This window comes from Thermobia domestica, chromosome 5, assembly GCF_964235325.1.
Source record: "Thermobia domestica chromosome 5, izTheDome1.hap1.1, whole genome shotgun sequence".
In the NCBI taxonomy this organism is placed as follows: Eukaryota; Metazoa; Arthropoda; class Insecta; order Zygentoma; family Lepismatidae; genus Thermobia; species Thermobia domestica.
The window spans coordinates 16,027,324-16,048,880 of record NC_137458.1 but is presented as its reverse complement, the minus strand read 5'-3'; the positions used below and the strand labels follow the sequence as shown (position 1 = coordinate 16,048,880).

The 21,557-nt window shown below is 36.8% G+C and overlaps 2 protein-coding genes across 3 annotated transcripts in view; one reads left to right on the top strand and one right to left on the bottom strand.

Moving 5' to 3' along the window:
* The window catches only part of LOC145684592 (basal body-orientation factor 1-like), a 120,546-nt gene that overhangs the window by 22,686 nt on the left and 76,303 nt on the right, over window positions 1–21,557 (bottom strand). For both annotated transcript variants that reach the window (XM_081756983.1, XM_081756984.1), the window contains exons 3-4: window positions 13,174–13,343; window positions 11,137–11,300 (exon numbers count right to left, since the gene is read on the bottom strand). In XM_081756983.1, coding sequence (XP_081613109.1) covers window positions 11,137–11,300; window positions 13,174–13,343 — 334 coding nt within the window. The remainder of the gene's footprint in view (window positions 1–11,136; window positions 11,301–13,173; window positions 13,344–21,557) is intronic.
* Window positions 18,942–20,596, top strand: LOC145684591 (TNF receptor-associated factor 4-like). The gene has a single exon (XM_081756982.1). The coding sequence runs from the start codon at window positions 19,042–19,044 to the stop codon at window positions 20,275–20,277; it is 1,236 nt and encodes a 411-aa protein (XP_081613108.1). The 5' UTR covers window positions 18,942–19,041; the 3' UTR covers window positions 20,278–20,596.

Sequence of the window (21,557 nt, the reverse complement as noted above, 5' to 3'; positions counted from 1 at the left end):
GGACCAGTTGACTGGCCAGCAAGATACCCTGAGTAGAGGTCTCTGCGTTCATCCCCGTGGGTAAAGTTTGGCCCTAAAACCGTTATCAGAGGCCCTAAACCGGCCTAAACCAGTATGTTGCTATGCTAGAATAAGCAAGTATACTCTTGGACGCCTACCGGCTGTTATTTTTTCCTAGAATTCGAAGGCAAGTTTCAACAGGCCTTTAGTTGTTATGCTCATAGCCTTTTAGGGCTACCATCAGCTATAGGTTCATGAAAAAACATGCCTTTTCGTCTTCTATTTCGTTTTCTAGTCGTCTTTTATTGGATAGCTAATTTGGATCCCCCACGCCACGCCCTTACGCGAAGAGCACGTGGGAAAATTTTGGTCTTGGGAACCCGTTGTTGCTATGCTCATACTCTTTTACGGCTACCGGATCTTCATCACAGTCCTTTCAGTTATCACGATGGAAACTTCCCAGTTGATTGGTCTTCGTCTTTTCATTTTGTATTGAATAGCTGTTTTTCATAGCATTGAGTAGCTATTTTAGACCCTCACCCCAATCCTTTGATATTCAGTGATCGAAGCATCCCAATTAATTGGTCTTCGTCTTTTCGTCTTGTATTGAATTGATTGGCGTTAGGCCCCCTGTAGTATTGCATATGATTGGGTAGCTATTTTAGACCCCCATCCCATTGAATTTAAGTACTCACTGTTTCGAGGAGCATAAAGTGTACCTTTTTTTTTTTTTTTGTATCACCACTATTTTCTCACCCATTAAGTTTCGCATCAGCAGTTCATTATTTCGTCCAAGAGAATTTATACATGTAATTTTCACTTGCGAATTTAAATAGTCCGAAACAAAAGGGATCAAATGTACAAGTTTTTCCCACTCCGACAAATTTAACTCCACTCCAAAAATAATTCCTTTACCAATACGAATCACTGGCTCAAATGTATCACTATCCAGACCAATACAAATTAATCTTGTTTTCATTGAACTAAGTCCATATTGAACATTTAACAGCAAACAATCTTTCTTAGTTACCATAGTCGATGAACAAATACTCATGGACATGTCACTCCAATAGCTGAACAGTACAAAATAATGTCACTAATCACACACATGTTTGTCTGAGCACACGTGAAAGGGGGAAAGGAAGAGAATGAAGAAGAAGTCGATAATCATGTACATGTCCATACACTTACGACGCGGCCAACTCAGTGAATTCAATATCGTGCATGCTATGTCCCGTTAAATTAATCTTTTCCCCTTTGTATATTAAACATACGTTTCCACTTTGCAAATATGTTAATAATGCACTATTATCTGCTTTTACTTTTTCAGTAAATCGCCCTGGTAGAATCACTTTTTGTCCTGCCTCAAAAGTCACACAAACCTTCTTTCCATATACGGTTGTAATTAATTTGCAATCTACAATACGATAGGTTTTATTAATTTCTAAGTCTTGTAATTTTGTAAAAGATACTAACGACTATGCATTAAGTTTGGTTAATAAATTCATTGACGATGCCATCTTTAACTAATAGATAATATCTTCACTCTCGAAGACGTGTTCTATATGTATGACCACTAAATCAGCTTGTCCTCATTGTCTTAAGAATTCGCAGGATACCTTTCTTATCTCTCTGAGGATATAATAATAAAGGACTCTCCTGCGTGAGACAGAAAATTTAACACATTCACACAGGATTGAAAATTTCTAGCTCATCGATTTTCCTAAACATATTGTGAGAACATGATGTCTTAACAAATCACACGAACAAAGATCATTTCTTTGATCACATAGGAAGTAAATCGTGAACGAAATAAGCTGAATTGCATAAATAATGAAATTTGCTACTAAGTAAGTTAACAAAGAGTGTAATGAGAGAATTTGCTTATCATTGGTACAAAGGTTTATTACACTAATTTTACAGCTAAAAAAGTGCTAATGCTATATCCATGCATATCAATTATTTATTAACTTGAGAAAGACCAAGGCATACTTGGGAAACAATGTATAACATTCTTACAAAATTTGAAACACCGAGAAAAGTTATTTAAACTAATTAACATTTATTTAAATGAATCTAAAAGTAATAAATTTTTCTTCACGAACTATGAGATTGGTCTGAAACAAAGAGAGATGCGTTGACGTCCTTATTATTATACTGAGCATCTAGACTAATAATACATGAAGGCAAAATTTGTATGTGATGTCTTGTACTTCCAAGCCGAGTTGCCATATTACACGATTTAACGGATATCTTCCGATTAAAGCCTTAATTTACAACAGTGAAAACAGAATGAATCCTTTTTCTATGACTTTTATAAGGAGTTCTGTCCGACATTGGATCTCATCATAAATTTTTGTAAAAGTATCGTCGATCTTGCTTCTCGATGTATTCTATCTCATCTCGAGAATGAACTATATCATGAGGGACGTGACCTCGCCACAGAATTAAGATTTCTTGTTCGAAGTAATTCTACTTAAGGAACGTCTAAGACGATTTTTCGTTTCTTTTATTTTTTATTAAAATATAAATTTCCAAACCTAGCCATAAGAACAGAAACAGGACTAAATTGTAGAATGTTACTAACGTTGAGCGGGAAAACAATTGTGTGCAACGATAAAGATGAAATCTTTCAGTTTAACGGCCCACGAATATCTCTTTTAGGCTAAGATGAAAGGATGATTAAGGTAAATGAAATGATATAATGAGATGAAGCGGAAATACCCCATGAGAATCAACGGACACGATGTTGTCCACCACAAACTTATTTAATGTCCTACGAATATGCCCATTATGCTAAGGACACCATGAGCTAATATATTCGGTAGTCGAACTAGGGACCCCATACACCAAATGTAAGCGCTCTGCCGCTGTACCATCTGGCCATCTTTTTGTTACTAAGTTCTTTTAGCACCCCCAGCTGGTCTAATAGCTAACACGGACATGTGGTGAACGTGGTTCTGAGTTCGATTTCCGGAGAGAGAGCACTGAAGCTTAAATCATGTGACCTCTTAGTGAAAAAGGACATTTTTCTGGGGCGTTAAACTGAAAGATTTCATCTTAAATAGCGTTGTAATGTCGTTATTAATAAGCCATGTTCAGTTCAATTGTACGAAAAATGCACACCAAACTGAACTAGATGATCATTATTGGTTAGTATTCTTTATGAATCACATAAGGATATCGACTGGAGTATACAAAAAGGTGGTTAGCAAAATACGATATCTCGCAAACACATGAACAAAAAAATTCATAAATCCCATATATACATTAAAGGCAAACGCAATCGCGAAGCAATACGATCACTTATATCTGAAGTCAAAGATAAAGCGAACTTATTATGATGAAGGCTCTCAAGAAAGATATGAGCTTTTTCAAGTGAATACAACCTCCCCACCTCTCCCCTGCTACATTTCATATCTTTATTCAGTTCCACATCTGAAACAAAGTTTACTTTCCTTATTCACACACATTATTCGGTAAGTGTATCAAAATAGCATCTTTAGTATTAACAAACTTATTTTACATTACACATAACTCAGCGTTTTCGCGTTCAGATTACACTATCTTTAGTCGCACGTGAGTATGTTCGTATGTGAAGACGACAACAAACATACATGTAATTTCAAATGCTGTATACGTTTGAAAAAATCATGCAATGCGATATTCACCTTAGCAACTAAGATCTATTCGATCAAAGAACAGTCTGCAAACAAATCCTATTCCCATGAACACTTACAAGTGAATTCGTGAGAATCCCAAGACCAAATTAGATAAAGCAAATAGCTTCAATGAAACATTATATTCTCCTCAACAACTAATCAGAAAAAAGATGGAATCTTTAAGATTCCCAGTCTATGACTTCAAAACATTGTGAATTGCTATGGGAAGCATGTACTCAAGTGGTCATTGTCATGAGAAAACATATGATCCTTCATATATCACTTTCACATATAACACAAGTGCTCCTGTCGACTTGACTATACAAATTTTCATCTTACGTTGTCAAAACATTATGAAAGGCTATGAGAAACTTCCGTTATTAGACCATGTTCAATCAATGAAATCCAACACGATTTAAAACAATCAAGAACCATTATGTTCATCTTAGCAATACAGGGAACGTTCCCAGGACAAAAAGTTTCCTACAGACGTTGCCTAACACTTAGCAACAGGAGGGGGCTGTGGGTAGTGGATTCAAAATAGATACCCAATGCAATGAGAAACTTGCGTTTTTAGCTTCAATAGCTACCCAATGCTATTTCTGTCAAAGTACAGTAAGATAGTTAAGGGAACATGTTTCATATTTTTGGTCATATTTTATTTTATAATAATGATTATATCTTTATGATCTTTTCAGATAGCCAGCCGAGGTTTTGATCAGAGTGGGGAAATCGGGTCCGATGATGTGCAAGTCAGTCGAAAATGTTTATACATGTTCCATACACTTACGAAAAACCGTGACTCTTGGGGATCCGGGTTCGATTCTCGGTGAGAAAGCATTGAATATTTTAAGGCATTAAGTTAATTCGATCCTTTTTGTCCTGAAACGAAGTGCTATATACGTGAAATTCTTTTTTTTCATGCAAGGACTAGTTCAACTCTAAAATTATGAAGTACCAAATTCGATCCCAGCTCCCTACCAAAGTGGATTTTTGTGTACAGAATCTTTATATCGTAAGTTAGCGAAACTACAATCAAGGTTAGTGGTCTGTTTCACTTTCACTCCCCGAAAATAATAATAATAATAATAATATGATGCTGTATTTTTTAAATTTATTTTTATGTTTGTTATTTACGTTTTAATACCACTTTGGTCCGGATTCGATTCTCGATGAAAGAGATAGAGAGAAAGAGAGCATTGAATACTTGAAAGCATTATAGTGTTTCGAAATGAAGAGCTTCGAACGATATATATCATATGTAAGGTACAGGGGACCTAACGTCAATCAATTCAATACAAGACGAAAAGACGAAGACCACTCAATTGGGATGCTTCGATCACTAAATATCAAAGGATTGGGGGTAAGGGTCTAAAATAGCTACTCAATGCTATGCAAAATAGCTATTTAATACAAAATGAAAAGACGAAGATCAATCAATTGGGAAGCTTCGATCACTGAATATCAAAGGATTGGGGGTGAGGGTCTAAAATAGCTACATAATGCTATGCAAAATAGCTATTCAATACAAAACGAAAAGACGAAGACCAATCAATTGGGAAGCTTCGATCACTGAATATCAAAGGATTTGGGATGGGGGTCTAAAATAGCTACCCAATCATATGCTATACTACAGGGGGCCTAACGCCAATCAATTCAATACAAGACGAAAAGACGAAGACCAATCAATTGGGATGCTTCGATCACTGAATATCAAAGGATTGGGGGTGAGGGTCTAAAATAGCTACTCAATGCTATGAAAAATAGCTATTTAATACAAAATGAAAAGACGAAGACCAATCAATTGGGAAGTTTCAATCGTGATAACTGAAAGGACTGTGATGAAGATCCGGTAGCCGTAAAAGAGTATGAGCATAGCAACAACGGGTTCCCAGGACCAAAATTTTCCCACGTGCTCTTCGCGGAAGGGCGGGGCGCGGGGGATCCAAATTAGCTATCCAATACAAGACGACTAGAAAACGAAATAGAAGACGAAAAGGCATGTTTTTTCATGAACTTATAGCTGATGGTAGCCCTAAAAGGCTATGAGCATAACAACTAAAGGCCTGTTGAAACTTGCCTTCGAATTCTAGGAAAAAATAACAGCCGGTAGGCGTCCAAGAGTATACTTGCTTATTCTAGCATAGCAACATACTGGTTTAGGCCGGTTTAGGGCCTCTGATAACGGTTTCAGGGCCAAAATTTTCCCACGAGGATGAACGCCGGGACCTCTTCTCCCTGACCTAACGCAGTTGGATTTCTAATCTTTTGGGTCACTTTAAAGCTATTGTCTACCAATGTACAAATAATGACATTGGCTACCTGAAAAGAAGAATCATTACGGCCTGTGAGCAAATATCACCAACTACGCTAAGTAGAGTGCACAAGCATTGGTCTCACGGTTAAGGATATGCATAGAACACAAAAGTAAGCATGCTGAACATGTCATGTGATTGTATTTGTCTTCTCTGTTTTAGTTCTCTCCTTTCCTGGTTATTAAAGAATACATAATGTGAAATGTTACAAAGCTTGTTTGTTACTTTATCTTTACCCGTTAATTCTAAAATTCATACAGCATGTATCACAGTATTTCACACATAACATATCCCAAATCTATTCACAACTTCAAAACTGTTGCATGTTTTGGAAAAATAACCTTACAGTTGGTTTCTCTTCGAACGAGGATGTTGTTTAATATGTCACAGGACCATGTTGCTATTTAAAATAAACAAGTTGATTCCAAGATGACGGCCACCAAGAGGGAGGACGACAACCTTAAACACGTCATAATGTTTCGCCCCTCCCACCAGCATTAATCGCAAGTGACTTCGGATCGCAAGTGACTTCGAAGTGCAATTTTTATCTGGGTATTGTTCATTTGGCACTTCCGGCGGCCATTTTCCAATATGAAGGTGACTTGGGATTTCAGGGGACTTTTAGTATGTTGTTTAGAACATCATTCCCAACATCTGTGCCAATTTTCAGCTTGTTACTAATTTTTCCTTACTTCATTAAAATTTGAGCTTCATTTACTGCACTATATGTCGAAATCCCGTAAGGTTAGACGCATAAAAACATATATTTACGCTTTTAATTTAAAATAATTAAACGTGTGTTTCAGCATTTCTTGGTATTTTCCTTGTAAGAAAGGAAAAAGGAAGAAAGAAAAAATTGAGGTGGAATTGCACTTTTGTTAAAATAAAGTGACTATATCTCGAAAACCCTTAAAATTAGAGAGGTGTAAATTAGTATTTAGGCTTTAATTTTAAAATAAATAAAGACATGTTTAAATGTTTTTAATATTGCACTTAGGAGGGAACAAAAAAGGATGGGATTGTAGGGTTAAAATAACATGGCACAGTGTTGCCACATTTGGTACAATTGTACCAAATCCAGCCCTTTTTTTAATTCATCGGCCCGTTGGTATCACGTTGCATTTTCAGCCCTTTTTGTGAAAAAGCTAGTATAATTCTACCGAATTCAGCACAATTTAATAAATACTTGTTACATTTTCAAAAGTGTCAGTAAGACTTTCCCTATATCTCATTTTACTCATACTGTGTGTTGGACTCTTTAAAAAATACTGTTGAACATTCAATCTGTGATGTTGCACTGCATAACGCTACGAACTTTGTGTGGAAAATTCGTAATTCGTTCACTATACCGGGAAACAAATGACGCTAGATGGAAGTGATTGATTTGTTTTGTTCTATATGTTATATATTTCAAAGTGATCCATAAACCGAAACGGTATATGGCCATATACCGTTTCGGTTTATGGGTCACTTTGAAATAGAGGCGCGTTTGGTTACTTTACAATACATACCGAAGGTGATAACTGATTTCCCTTTTAATTTGCGGCTTCTGTTATACTTCCTACGTGCGAGAAAACTTTCATCTATATCCACGGTTGATGGGGTCCTCCTATTCGTTTTTTTTTAATTTTTTAAAAAGAGCACTTTCTTGATTTGGACTCTTGGAAGGGGGGGGGGTGTTCTAGAACTTTACCTCTTTTAATTTCGTTATAGAGTCATGTATTACACTAGTATAAAATGATGAATTCGGCCCCTTTTGTTTCAATTTGGTACTATTTTGCAGCCTACTCCAGACCTAGGACTTGACAACACGGACATGTCCATTTCTCGAAATCCCTTAAGATTGGAGACATGTTAATTTAAGGTGTGTTGAAGCGTTTCTTGATGTTTGACCAATTTTGTATGCCTCTGATAACCACAGTAGACTACTTAGTTGTCAACCTAGGAGCCGCGGTAGTTCTGTGGTACAGTATTCACTTCTAGTGCGTGGGAGTCCTGGTTCGATCCAAGCTTGCGCCAAGTGGGATTTGTGGTGGACCAACACCATGTGCGTGGGTTTTCTCAGGATCCTCCCGTTTCTCCTACTTTTTAAGTTTCACTATTTCATTCATTATCATCATCATCATCGTAGTGTTCTTTAGACTACATGACATAACCGAGGGTCGTAAAATTGAAATATTCCATTTCGGCTGTCAAACTCAACAAATTGAGGACGGCATTGATAAGGTTGCCTATCTCAGGCCCTCACAATCTAATGCAAATATCGTTTAAGACCGGGAAAATATTGACAATGAATAGTACTCTAAAATATGTTTTGGTCTGCAATTACATTATCCCAAAAGATTAAAAGATGCTAGCCTAATCGATCCATTAAGATACTCACTAGCTGGTCCATCCAAAATTTCAACTCGCTCTAACACTTGTAAGGGCTCACGAGTTACTATAGTGATCGCAAGGAGTCGTGAAGCTGATTTCAGGATCCAATAGAACACGAGGATGTGCTCTTGTCGTCTACCCCCATTCATGAAATTTTACCAGTGTTGTCTCTCGCGCTATACGGAGAAGGTCTGCTGAGGGGTACAGTGTTGTCGGATTGACGCTAAATTTAGTTTTATTTATGTCGCTGTTATTCATTGTTAAAGTTTAATTCGAATAATTGATACCGTTCGTATTGCAGTTCCTTCAATGCTGTGTTTTTTGTCGCTCGTTCACCATAGCTTTAAAGTTTGGCAACACTGTAGGTGCACTTCCGTTGTTTCACGTTTCCTTAAGTGTTGGTTCGGAAGCCAGTTTCACGAATTGTACCGAATTTTTCCGATACACACATGAGGCAAAGCAGTTCTGTGATTGATGTAGTGTCCAGGCTTCACGAGGCGTCGCGGTCACTATATTACTATCCTAACATCCTTGGTATAGATAGATTATTTTCGGAACAGCTCTGATTTTTGGCGCAAAGCTAGTCAGTGAGCCGGAATATGGGAGGAGAGTGAGGAGTTGCGCACAATGAAAGCGCTGTGGTCAGTATGTGTATTGTGTGTTTCAAACGACAATTTGCATGGCCTTGAGTTGGCTTCACGCGGCGTCCAATTGGCTTTGAGCGGTGTTGACAATTCGCGACAAGCAGTTCTGTACGTTGATTTCTCGCGCTACTGCGAATCTTGACAATACCAGAGGCGCTTATTAGAAATATTGCATTAGCACACCAACTGCTCACTTTACGAAGTAGTGAAAAGAATTACAAACACACACGTGAAAACTACATCTTTCTATGTGAACTGGTTGTTGTGATACATGCTTTTAAAGGTTTCCATATAAAACAATTAGTAAAACGAGCGATGAGTCCCGCGTCTAATTTCCAGTGGATTTTTCTTCAATTTGGAAATAGAACTCAACTTTTATTACAGAATAATCATGGGTGTAACCAGCAGGTTGTTCTAGGGGAACATTACTTTCATGGGGAGGAAAGCTTTTCACACATTTAAAAGAGAACAAATGATCTCTTTCAGAATATGAAAGCATTTTAACTCACCATACATACTATACACATGTTATATTTTCACGATGCTACCTTATCAAAAGACAGATCTTGACAGCTGAGTTGAAAACCGGATTGTAGATGAATCAATAAACTATTCATAAGAAAACAAACGCTGTTTATAGCAGTCTGTTTATCTGACTTTGTGCTCATGTGGGTTAAAATAGTAAAGGAAAAAAACTCAAAAATATCAACTCAGATATTATTATGCAATAATATAGTAGTGAATTCATACGGTGTGTTAGGGAAATGAGAATATAAAACATATGATTAATTTTAGCTGTTTTAACTAGGTACAGAAACCGTTTTAATGATGTTTGTTTTAAAAATGTTCATATTTTATTATAAACGTCCCTCATTTGCATTAACTATATCAGACGAACCTCATTTTGGAGTTGGAAATAGTTTAGAAATATATATATATATATATATATATATATATATATATATATATATATATATATATATATATATATATATATATATATATATTTGCCTAACATCGTAAGAACAAAGTATGGGAAGTTCGTAATATTGTTCTGAAATTTACTTCAAGTTAGATTCTTCCTTATTCGACAGAAGAAACGCAGTATGTTTTGTGTTTTTTTTCACGTTTCAAAAGCACCAGGCGTCTGAATGGTGTCATAAATTATCGTAACCCAAAACAAACTCGAGTATATCGAGTTGCTTAGGAATGAGATGGATTACTTTTGTGATACCTACACCAAGCCCAAGAGTGTTAGTTGTTATGAAAACTGATAAGGAAACAAAGGGGCTAGTTGTGTAGGAACGTAACTTCTCTTCTAGCAATAACAGAATTCATCAGTGTCTGAGTTGCTTTTTTTCGTGATAGTTCGTTTGTTCTCCAAAATTATAGTTGACCATGTTTTTAAGCAAACCGAATACAAGTGCGGAGTTTTCTTTAAAAAAAAGTACTACGAAGTCAGGCTCGAAGAATTATTTTTTTGTTTACATTTTTTTAGCCCATGATAATAAATTTACAAGACACAGATTCAGACAATGACAAAATATTAACTGACATAGACGGTAATGAAAGTAACGTTGAAGACGTGTGTTTAGCATATCCACTGTAAATATTTTAGTTGCTATACATACTTCTAGGATGCACAGTCAAAATTCTTGAGTTTGCTGGAATAGTATATTTACATTGCGAATAATGTTGCCAATGTATGTGTCATAATCTCAATTGGAGGAAGAGCGAGAAGGGAAAGGGGAGTCCATAATCCGGCAACACCGCGCAGAATATCGCGCACCATTGGCTACTGCCCGTGATGCTTTACATCTGAAACACACACTAAGCTGGTAGTCAATTGTTTTCGCACTGTTGTGGAAACGTTATGCTGCACGTACGAATGCTCACAGCTGTTCCGAAAATAATCTACCTATACTACTCTTGTTCCTTCCAACATCACAGCTAACCCAAATGTTTCGCTGGCTAAATTTACGTATGTATCGCGCTGATACGCTATAATTTAGGAAATAATAAAATGTGCCATATACCTAAAAGTTATTACTACAAGTTGTCTGGAGGAGTCCTTTACATTAGAGTACAAGGTCATTTGAGCAACTGTTACACTTAATTTGGACAACTTAAATACAGTACCTCGTCCAGCTGTTGATAGAGCAAAGCCTTTTCTCTTTCGAATTGCTTCAGATTGTTCAGCTCCCTTTGCATGGCCTCTATTTGTTCCTCTTTTGCTTCTATTTCTTCCAAAAGCTTCTGCTGTTCCTTCTTCCCCTTCTCAACGATTGCAGCTTTCATCTCCTCTGAAAAGGGAGATGAAGTGAATTCTATATAACACATTTAATTAGGTCTTCGATTCTCTAATATATATTTTGAAACGAAGAGGTAAGGAAAAATGTTAAGAAATACTGATATTGTGAAAAATTATATTTTCCATACATTGTTTCAGTGCCGTATTTCGGGTCTTTTCTTTGATGTTCCTTTCAAAATTGAGCAGGTGAATTAGAGTAGGATAAGAAAAAATAATTATAATAGAATTTGCGACTCTAAGATTGTGTTGATTGCATGTCATAATACGAGGGACATCCAATAAGTTATTTACCTAGACAGGAAGGAATACAGATAGGATCACCTGGTCATCGCTGTTTTTCGATTTAGTTACAATGGTGGTCTATGCACCGTCACCACTTTGTGGATAGCGGAGAAATTCCAGAGAAAAAAATGTCTTTGTCAAGGGCTGCAAACTACTGGGAAACGGCCTGTTGGACTTCGTTGTCGACAGGTTCGTCCCCTTTCACCAATTGAGCCAGGTATTTGTCCTGGCCCTCCTCAAAGAAGTCCAACAAGTCTTCGGTCAGCTGCATCCGAGTGGTGCTCCCCGCCTCCAATTTCTGCAAATCCAATGTTCGCGTCTTTGACACAAACATTCGCTACGCGGCGTAACACAAAAACTCTGCCCACAGCCACTGTATTGCTCCGACTAACCTCCAATTGCGCAGCGGGATTTCCCACAGTGACCTTGGAGCAGCGTTGCCAACATGTACGACAATTATCGAATCCTACGATAATTTTGACCCTTGTTCGATGTACGATAGCTGCTGTACGATAATAGGAATGTATACGATAATTTATCAACTCCTGATAAGAAACAAAAGATAATTCTGGAGGTGTTTGAAATCCGAAAGAAATTTCATTCATTAGTGAAAACGAACATGAATTTTGCAACATAAGAGTGTGTGACAAAATTACTCAAAACATTACAAAGACGATCAACGTCTCGAGAAGGCAAATTTAAGTTAATTGGGTAGTAATTTAAATATTTGTATATTACACTGTTAGCTACATTTTGCGTTTATTGTACTTTAAACTCATAAAACCAATTCACCTACTTACATATGTTCATTATTACTAGGTAATTGGTTAATTGGATCATTACAGTTTAACATACATTTTTGAACAGCGATGCTGTGTGAGAACATACTGTAAAATTGATTCAAACCACTACTAGTATTTGCTCTGCAAACCTGTAATCAAACCGGGGACCACGACCACACACACACAAGAAACCGATCAAGAAGGAGTAATTACTAGCCACTTAATGTAGATATCAATCTTGTTTCCTATGCAGACTGTTAAATATAGTTTTAGACGTAAACGTTCATGTTAATTTCCTCTTAACGATAATAAAGCTTGATATTGAGACTGAAAACAAAAGATACGATAATTTTACAACAAAAACGATAATTTTAAGTGCTGCGTACGATAATATGTACTGATCAGTTTGGCAACACTGCCTTGGAGTGCGTGTCAGGCGTCAATATGCTCCGCCTCCTCCTTCTGTCTAGGTAGATAACTTACTGGACCGCTCCTCGTAGCACAGTGTTTCTGTTATGCGTAAGTTACAATGCCAAATTCGAGTAGCTCCTTGGAAGTTGATGTCTTTTCAGAACGCAACATTACTATGATTGGTTCATATGGTATCTATATTTTTAGTCTAAAAATATGGAAAGCCTAGTCATGAGGGATGTGCTAGAAAGACGGTGGAAAAGATTTTTTTGTTTACGAACACACACACATACAGAGTAAACATATAAAGGGTAAACTGAACTCCTTACAAATCAAGTAGTCATCAATTTTACTGTAAAATAGGATAGACTACGCTTATTTTGTTATTACCTTGTTTATCTATGAGATCTCTCAATTTAGTCTTAAGCTCAAAGATTTGTGCTCTGGATTTTTCTTCTAATTCAAAAGCATATTTAGACAATCCATGCCTCTCCATCTCGCTCGTTTCCAGATCTTGCCTTAGTTTCTCGTTCTCTTCAGCAACTCTCTGGAAGCTCTCCCTTAACAAAAAGAAACAGCAAAAGTTACTAAAGTAATGCTGTCAGAATTGTATGTTTATTTGAAGAACTAAAATGCTCCTTATGCTTTGAAAGATTTAAGCTATAAATAGTAAAGAGTGTCCCCTAAAAGAACGCAACTTTTGAAATACCCGCCATTTCTGTTCTAACAAGTTGGCAACACTGAAGGATACACGGTTTTCAGCTGTTATTTTTGTGGTTAGTAGTTACCAAGCACATGATCGTCATTTGTTTTCTGTACGATAAGAAAAGAGCGCTTCACAACGGAACAGCATGTTGTCATACTGAAAAATTATTAGAAATGATGAATGTTGTTCAGAGACCGTTCGCAAACTCTGCGGAATGTTTGGTCAAAGTAATGCAACTAATAAGTCGACTGTGATGAGGATTGCTAATTTTGGGAAAACCTGTTCGGTTGCGGATATTAAACCCTCAGAGCGTCCTCGTGTTAGAGGTCGTCCACACATTACCTAACGCGGCAAGGGAAGGAGGGGTTCGGTCTTGCGTTACGAAGTGTGGTAAGGGGGAGTAGGGAATTTACGTCTTCGTTATGTAACATATGTCTTTGCTGTAATTTTAATTTTCATTCTCAGATTTATATACAATCTTCTTCAGTTCTTTCCTTTGTTTATAAATAAATATTTCCATTGTTTCGGGAAATTGCGAACATATAGCCTATACAGGGTGTTTCAAAACAATACCAACAACGTTTGGGAGGTGATTCCTGACACCAAGATAAGACAAAAAATATAGACCATCCTGAGTGCACGAATGCTTCCTTTCGGAGTTATAGGCTGCCGAGAACATGAAAAAATGAAGTTTAAAGGTCCATAGCTCCAATACTATGGGACATACCGCAGTCGGGTCAAGACTTCACTTAGGAACTAGTATGTGCCCTATCCAAATACCCATGTTTCAGAATCCTGTGGTGCTTACGCAACAATTTTTATAGAGGTAGTTGGAGAGTACTTCAAATTATATGCTCATAGCCAAACGTTCTCTATAAAAATTGCTTCGTGAGTACCTTAGGATTCTGACACATGTATTTTTGGACAGCGCACATTAGTAGTTCTCAAGTGAATTATTGACCCAACTACGGTAGGTCCCATAGTTTTGGAGCTATGGACCTTTAAAGTTCATTTTTTCATGTTTTCGGTAGCCTATAACTCCGAAAGGAAGCATTTATGCACCCAGGTTGGTCTATACTTTTTGTCTTATCTTGGTGTCAGGAATCAACTCCCAAACGTTGTCGGTGTTGTTTTGAAACACCTTGTATACAGTAAAATGAATCATGCAGAACGGATTCGAAAACGCTATTAGGCCCCAGACATTGTATGTATTACAATGCAATAAAACTCCATTTTGTGGCTATCGTCGCATTGCATTTATGGCACACAAAGCTTCTCTGGAGTTAGTTGTTAGCGATCGTAACCACCGCTTGAAAATGCCCTCACGTTCCCACTAGTATCGCAGTTTCTAAGAATATGATTTTAAACTTTTGATTTGAATCATTGCCCACTCTATTCTTCTAAGGAGTTTCGCTTGTAAAACAAAAGAAACACTTTTTCGTGAAATAATATTTTTGAGACGGAACGATGCACGATTTTCAGAGTAAAATAAGATACTAAAAACCTAATTCGTCGGATATTCATCTCGTACTGATTTTTTTTTTTTTTTTAATTTTTGAATTTGAATATGTGTTTAGAAATTGAGTTTATTCGCATTCTGGCACTGTTTCAGGACAAGAATTTGAAAAGGGATAAACTGAAGTCCAAACAAGATGCTCAAAAGCTTCTTCATAAACTAGATGTCCCTGCTTCTTCACATGTGCAGCGACTTTGAATCTGTGATTAGGAGGAAGAGAACTTCTTTGCATCGTTGAGACTGGCAAACTTCAAATACACAAAGCATCCTGGATCCCGATAAAAAGGAAGAAAGAAAGAAAAAAAGAAAAGAAAAAACAGGACGATGTCAGTTTGTTAGATCCTGTTTTCCTTGCATCTTCCGATAGTATTTCCTTCTTGCCACTCATTAGTCTCCTTTTGGGATGAGTGCGATCTCCTTGGGAAAATGACAATATACAATTTCGAAGAATTAAGACTGTTTAATTGAACAACCTTATGGGGTTAAAATTATTATTACTGTACTACCATTTTCTAAAACTTTGATTTGATGGCCAATAAACACTACAAATATATTTAGAACAGAAGCATTTTGTAATAAAAAAAAAAAGTTCTACTATTAAAAATTACTTCAGAAATAAGCAAAATTGGCGAAAAACAAAAAGGGGTTTGCCTTGCGTTATGAAGTGTGACAAGGGGGCGGGAAGGGGTAAAAATTGGTCCAAAATATCGTAACGTAATATGTGGACGGCCCCTAAGGAATCTCTTGCGCGATGCAGCGCAGAGGTAAAGTTAGGGAGTCTCTTCCGCCCAGAGAAGCTTGGAGAGATAAGTAGGGTATAATCAGTTGGTGACTCATGTCTTCTGAATCCATATTTCCTCTTTTATAGCCAGTCTTTGGAGGCGGAACCTATGGAGGCGTTGAAGGGGTCCTCTTCGTGAGTTTTCGTGATCTCCTCGTATTTCTTCGGAGATGGCATCCGTTGGCTGCATGGTGATCCTTGTGCTGAAGCATGTAGTGTAGTTTGTTAATATTAAGGGATACTGCAATACGCTCACTAGCACTTGGACTCGTGTTGAACTCCGAGAACATTTTATAGGACAGTACATCGCATGTACAAGTTGTGATATTATCAGCGGCGTAGCGTAAGAGAACGCCGGTATGCCCGGCATCCCCTGTTAATAAGAAAAAGTACGTATTTCATTATATATAAATTGTTTGCTTGTAATTATCACAATTATTTCCACTGCAATCTTCTGGCGCTCTCTCTCGACTTACTTTGACAAGAGGAACCTACGCATGCGCGTCGCTCAGATGCACATTTTCTGTCTTTCCTCCTGTCGTATGCTATTTTCCTCGGGCTTCCAGGCCTACTGAAAGCATCGGGGTTTTCGTCTGCTTTCTGTTGAATGCGCATGCGCAATACTTCCCTTCTAACTCCTCCTCATCCCTTGCAACCATACATTTGCTTTAGATATACGCTGGCATATTCAAGTATTTCCAACTGTATATATTTTGAACTAAGCTATAGTTTCTGAACAGAACGTACGAGCCCTAATATAAAGGATATAGAACAAAACGGAAATGGTTAGTTCAACGCATTTTTGAAGCATGCCGGTTATGTAAATAATAGTATTAAAATAGTTATGCCTTAATCACAACTAAATGCATCGTAATTGTAATCTTCATCGTAAAGGAGCTCAAAGACACAGGCATAAATATAAAGCATTCTGTAGAATTACAATCACCGATCTGGTAGGACAAGAGAGCCACCACTCCCCGTCACTCGCAAAGATTGTGCCAGGGCCCTTCAGTCACTGGCATAAATCTCGGGGACATAAGGGGAACATGTTCCCTACAATCTTGTCCCCCCCCCAATAATCCGATTTGAGATTGTGATGGTGATTTCTATCCGACTGCCACAAACGAAACTGATGTTCTTTGACTTGTTTCATTTTTAAAAAAGAATCGTATTCTTTAATATTTCATTGTCATTAATTATTAGTAGTCTATTTTCAACTATTTGTTTAATTCCTGTAACAATTCCTATAATGCTATTGTGGTAATCATAATTTTGCTCAGATAAGAGTATTGTTGCGCCAAATATAGGCCTGATTGATTTTCTTTCATAGTTTTGGGGAAGTCATTATTTGTGTTGTTATAAAACAAATGTCCTAAAATTTTAATGTGGATCATTGTGGATGCGTAAGTAGAAACATGTCAATTATTATTATGCATATATTCAAATTTCAGAATGTGCTCACGGCACTGAGTTGTAATAATGATATGTACCACTATTTCATCTACATCATTTGGTATATAATATACGAGTACAACAGGTTTACCTCAGAAATCTGATTCATCTACTGTAATATGAGTCTCTTCTCCCCTCCCCCCACAATAAGCCTTAAAATGTACCCTCCTGCCGATGTTATAGACAACTCTGCTTCCCTAATTCTCCACAGCATTTTTTTCAACTTCATAAATATTTTGAACATCGTTAAAAAAGGAAAAGATTATGGGAACAGTCTTAACCATCCCACGAACGTTGAAGACAGATTTGCGCCCTTGACTTCAGTATCTGGATACAGAAACAGGCCCCCAGAGTTGGTTTAAGTGCTTTGTATTTACATCTTCAAATGATATATACAATCAGGCCCATATTCACGAACGGACGTCTGAGTTCCGGACCCAAGACGACAAATTTCTAGGGGCGATATATTTTTTTTTTTTGAAAGAACGAGATTGACGTGTAGTATGTGGAGAAAAAAGCCGCCCACGAGAAAGAAATGAAGGGAACGATACTGGAAACAATGTTTATACAAAAGTGGGGCCTAGTTTTCTCGTCACAACGGTAGTAGCAAGAAGGAGCTGAGACAATTGGTTTTTAAATTCTAACGTAATCCACGCATTCGCTTCTCTATGCCCCACTAGACCTCCAATTAGGGAGGCTTCCTCCTAAATTTTGTATAACCCTATATTTCCATTCGGAATAGCTATGTATTGCTGCTTGCAGTAGTACTATATCGCACAAATGACTAACTTTGGCATCCCCCTTTCGGAATATCACGCTACGCTACTGGATATTATGCAAACGTGATATAACCCACTAGAAAACTGGAAACTTGTACTGAAGTGAAAACTCACGACCAGCGCTGTGGCGCGACCTGGTGGTCAGAATCAACAAACACCCGAATACACTTCATTGTAGAGAAGACATGAGCAGCTCAATCACAGATTTGATTTGAGTCATCCAATCCCATATATAATTTGATTTGATTTGATTTATCCAATCCCTTATATAATTTGATTAGATTTGATTCATCCAATCCCATATATAATTTGATTTGATTTGATTCATCCAATCCCATATATAATTTGATTTGATTTGATTCATCCAATCCCATATAATTTGATTTGATTTCATTTCCAGTTTAACGTCAACTTCAGCGGCGAAGCTATGTAAGGCGTGGACCTCCCACTGGAAATCGAACCCGGGTCTCCCACGCCAAGGCGCGAACGTTAACCACTTAGCCACGACGGTTCTCCTCACATATAGTTTTCAATAAACTAAATATATCATAATTCCGTTTACAGCAATCTGATAGTCTGAAACCGTTCTTGAGATATGATGAACATTGTAAACGTTTGCAGAACTGCTTAAATTATGTAATTGCAATAACTTGTAATTACAACTCTAAAAAAGAACTATTGCTGTAATGTTAAGAAACAAAAGTAAAACAATACTAAATAATTTCGGAAAATCAGTATGTAATATCGATAATTGCAAACTGATACGTAATGAAGCCCCCAAAATGTTTCGGCATCCTGATAAGGAATTATTTACTTTCTGTAACGTCTTTGGTGAAAAGTGCTTTTTATTATTTAGTAACATTCTCTCTTATAAGGCAAAGGAAGGAAGATAAAGAAAGTAGAGAAACTTTATAAGATGTGAAAGTTTCTGTTTATTTATCCTGTGTCTCCAGCGCTTAATGAACGTTTAAGATACTGCAAGCACGAATTACAAGTACCAAATTGTCAAAAGAAATCTTAAGAGATGATGGGTGATGATAATAATCCAGTAGGTATTGAAGAAGAATCCAAAACAGTAGGACAAAATAAGGCAGAGATAAATAAACCATGCTTTTACTGCGGACAGTATAACCCTATTGATAAATTGGAGTCTCATCAGAAAATATGTGATTACGCACTAACAGAATGTGGAAATTGTGGTTTTAAAGTAACCAAGAAACTATTAGATTTCCACTTGAAAGAAGACTGCCAGAAACGGTATGTGTCATGCAGTTTTTGTAACACGGAGATAGTGGCTGACACATTAAAAGATCACCTTGTTTCGTGTGAGTACGTCACTATCGAATGTGACTTCAGATGTGGGATTAAGGTACAGAGGAAATACCTTGACAAACACGTAAATCATGAATGTCCTCGAAGGATTGTGATTTGCGCCCACTGCGAAGAAAAAACAGAAGCGCAATTCCTTGAAGATCATTTGTCCAAGTGTTTGAAATTTCCGCTACCATGTCCTAAATTATGTGGCCTTATCGTTGCTAGGAAGGACCTACCAACTCATTTAGATGAAGTGTGTGAAAAATCACGAAGTTTCTGCGTCTACAAGAGTGTGGAATGCAAGTACGAAGGTGCTCCAGCAAAATTGAGAAAGCACATGAGGGAATACACGGGATTTCATATGGAGTTGATGAAAAACGTTGTAGAAAGACAGGCAGAAGAGTTACAGAAGCAGAAACAGTTGAACGATGAACTGCGAGAACAGATAGAGCTACTGATGTCCAAAGGGAAGCAGTTGGAAGAAGACAAAGAAGAATTGCAGAAGATATTGAAAGAGAACCGCTTCGGAAGATGTATATGGCGAGTAACAGAATTTTCTGACAAACTTTCAATTCTTGCTAAAGGAAAATCATTATATAGTCCCATATTTTATAGCTCTCCGCGAGGCTATAAAATGCATGTTGTCTTGTATAAAGACTCTGAGGAATACCTTTCCATTTTTATTCAAATTTTATCCGGAGAATTTGATGAAGAGCTACAATGGCCTTGTCTGAAACGTGTATCGGTTACATTAGTTAACTCTAAGACAACCAGTCATCGGAGTTTCAGTTTCTATAGCGTGAACAACAGTTCATCTTTTGAGAAACCCGAAAAAGGGCGTAAAAATGATGAATTTGGCTACTGTAAATTCATAGCAATAAAAGACTTAAAGGAAGGAACCTACATACAGGATAACTCAATAATAATTGACGTGCAAGTTAATTAGTCATTTTTTTCAGATACTGAACACAGAACTTATATATAATTATTACTGCACTCTAATTTTTTAAAGTTTATATTAAGGCAAAGAACATGTTGAATTATTCACTCGTTTAAGTGATACTGTTCCTATTATATATTGGAAGTGAACTGTTTTATTCACTACTTAAAAGAAATTATATTCAAGTAGGATGTGCTTCAATTTGCAGGTTTAAAACTTAACGTACTTTTAATTTTCTTCAAATTCTTGATGTTTTTCATTGATGATGAGATTGAAGAGAATAATTCGATAACACTTCTATGTGTGTGTGTGTTTTTTTTTTTTTTGTAAATATTGTATTAAAAATTTTTTTTCTTTTTTAATATCCAACTTCATATTAAGAGTTCAAGTTTGAGTAGCTGACTTAGTGGTTGTTTGTTGACAAACAGTAGACGATATTGTCATGCTTCAAAATCATAGTGAGGACGAATTTTAAAATGCAAATTTCTTTGCATTATTATTATTATTATTATTATTATTATTATTATTATTATTATTATTATTATTATTATTATTATTATTATTATTATTATTATTAAGCTTTTAGGGTTTTATTTTAACATTATTAAAATAACTGCGAGGTGGAAGGCAACGGGAAACCACCACTCTATTTTCCCTAGTTCGCTGACTGCAGAAAGAAAACATGTACAATGATCTTTCGCAGGTCAAAATATAGTTCTGAAAGTAAAATATCCTCCCATTCGGCTCTCCTGGAGGCAGTGCATATTTTAGGACATTTTCACTAGGCGACATTAGAACTTGCATCATGATATAAAGTATTAAATTAAAAGTCTTTGTAAGGCCCCGTTACACGCTAACATTTTGCGTCACACATTCAAGTCGCATCGCCTAGAGGGAACATGTGAACAGGGAATGTCACACTTAGTATTACACTTTCTGTAATATATTTTATAAAATATAAGCATGGGCGCCCGGAGGGAAGGGCAGGATGGGAACCGTCTCCCTGGCTCACGAAAATGTATACATAATATAGCAAATCACGTATATTAAATACCGGTATCAGAAACACCAAACTAATATAGCAACCATGGAGATGAGTCCCCTACAAAATTTTCTTCGGGCGCTCCTGAATTTCAGTGACACTGTCCTTAATGTATCGTTTAATCTTTAATGGTTATTGGTTTAATCATTTAATGGTTACTGTTGTATTAAAACCTTAGTGATTCTAAGTTCCATATTTTTATCTATGGAGTTGACTAAATTTTGTATGAAATACAACGAGAATG

What these genes read in the sequence shown, in the direction of transcription:
- LOC145684591 (XM_081756982.1), top strand. Translation starts at nt 19,042, where the DNA reads ATGATGGGTGATGATAATAATCCAGTAGGTATTGAAGAAGAATCCAAA.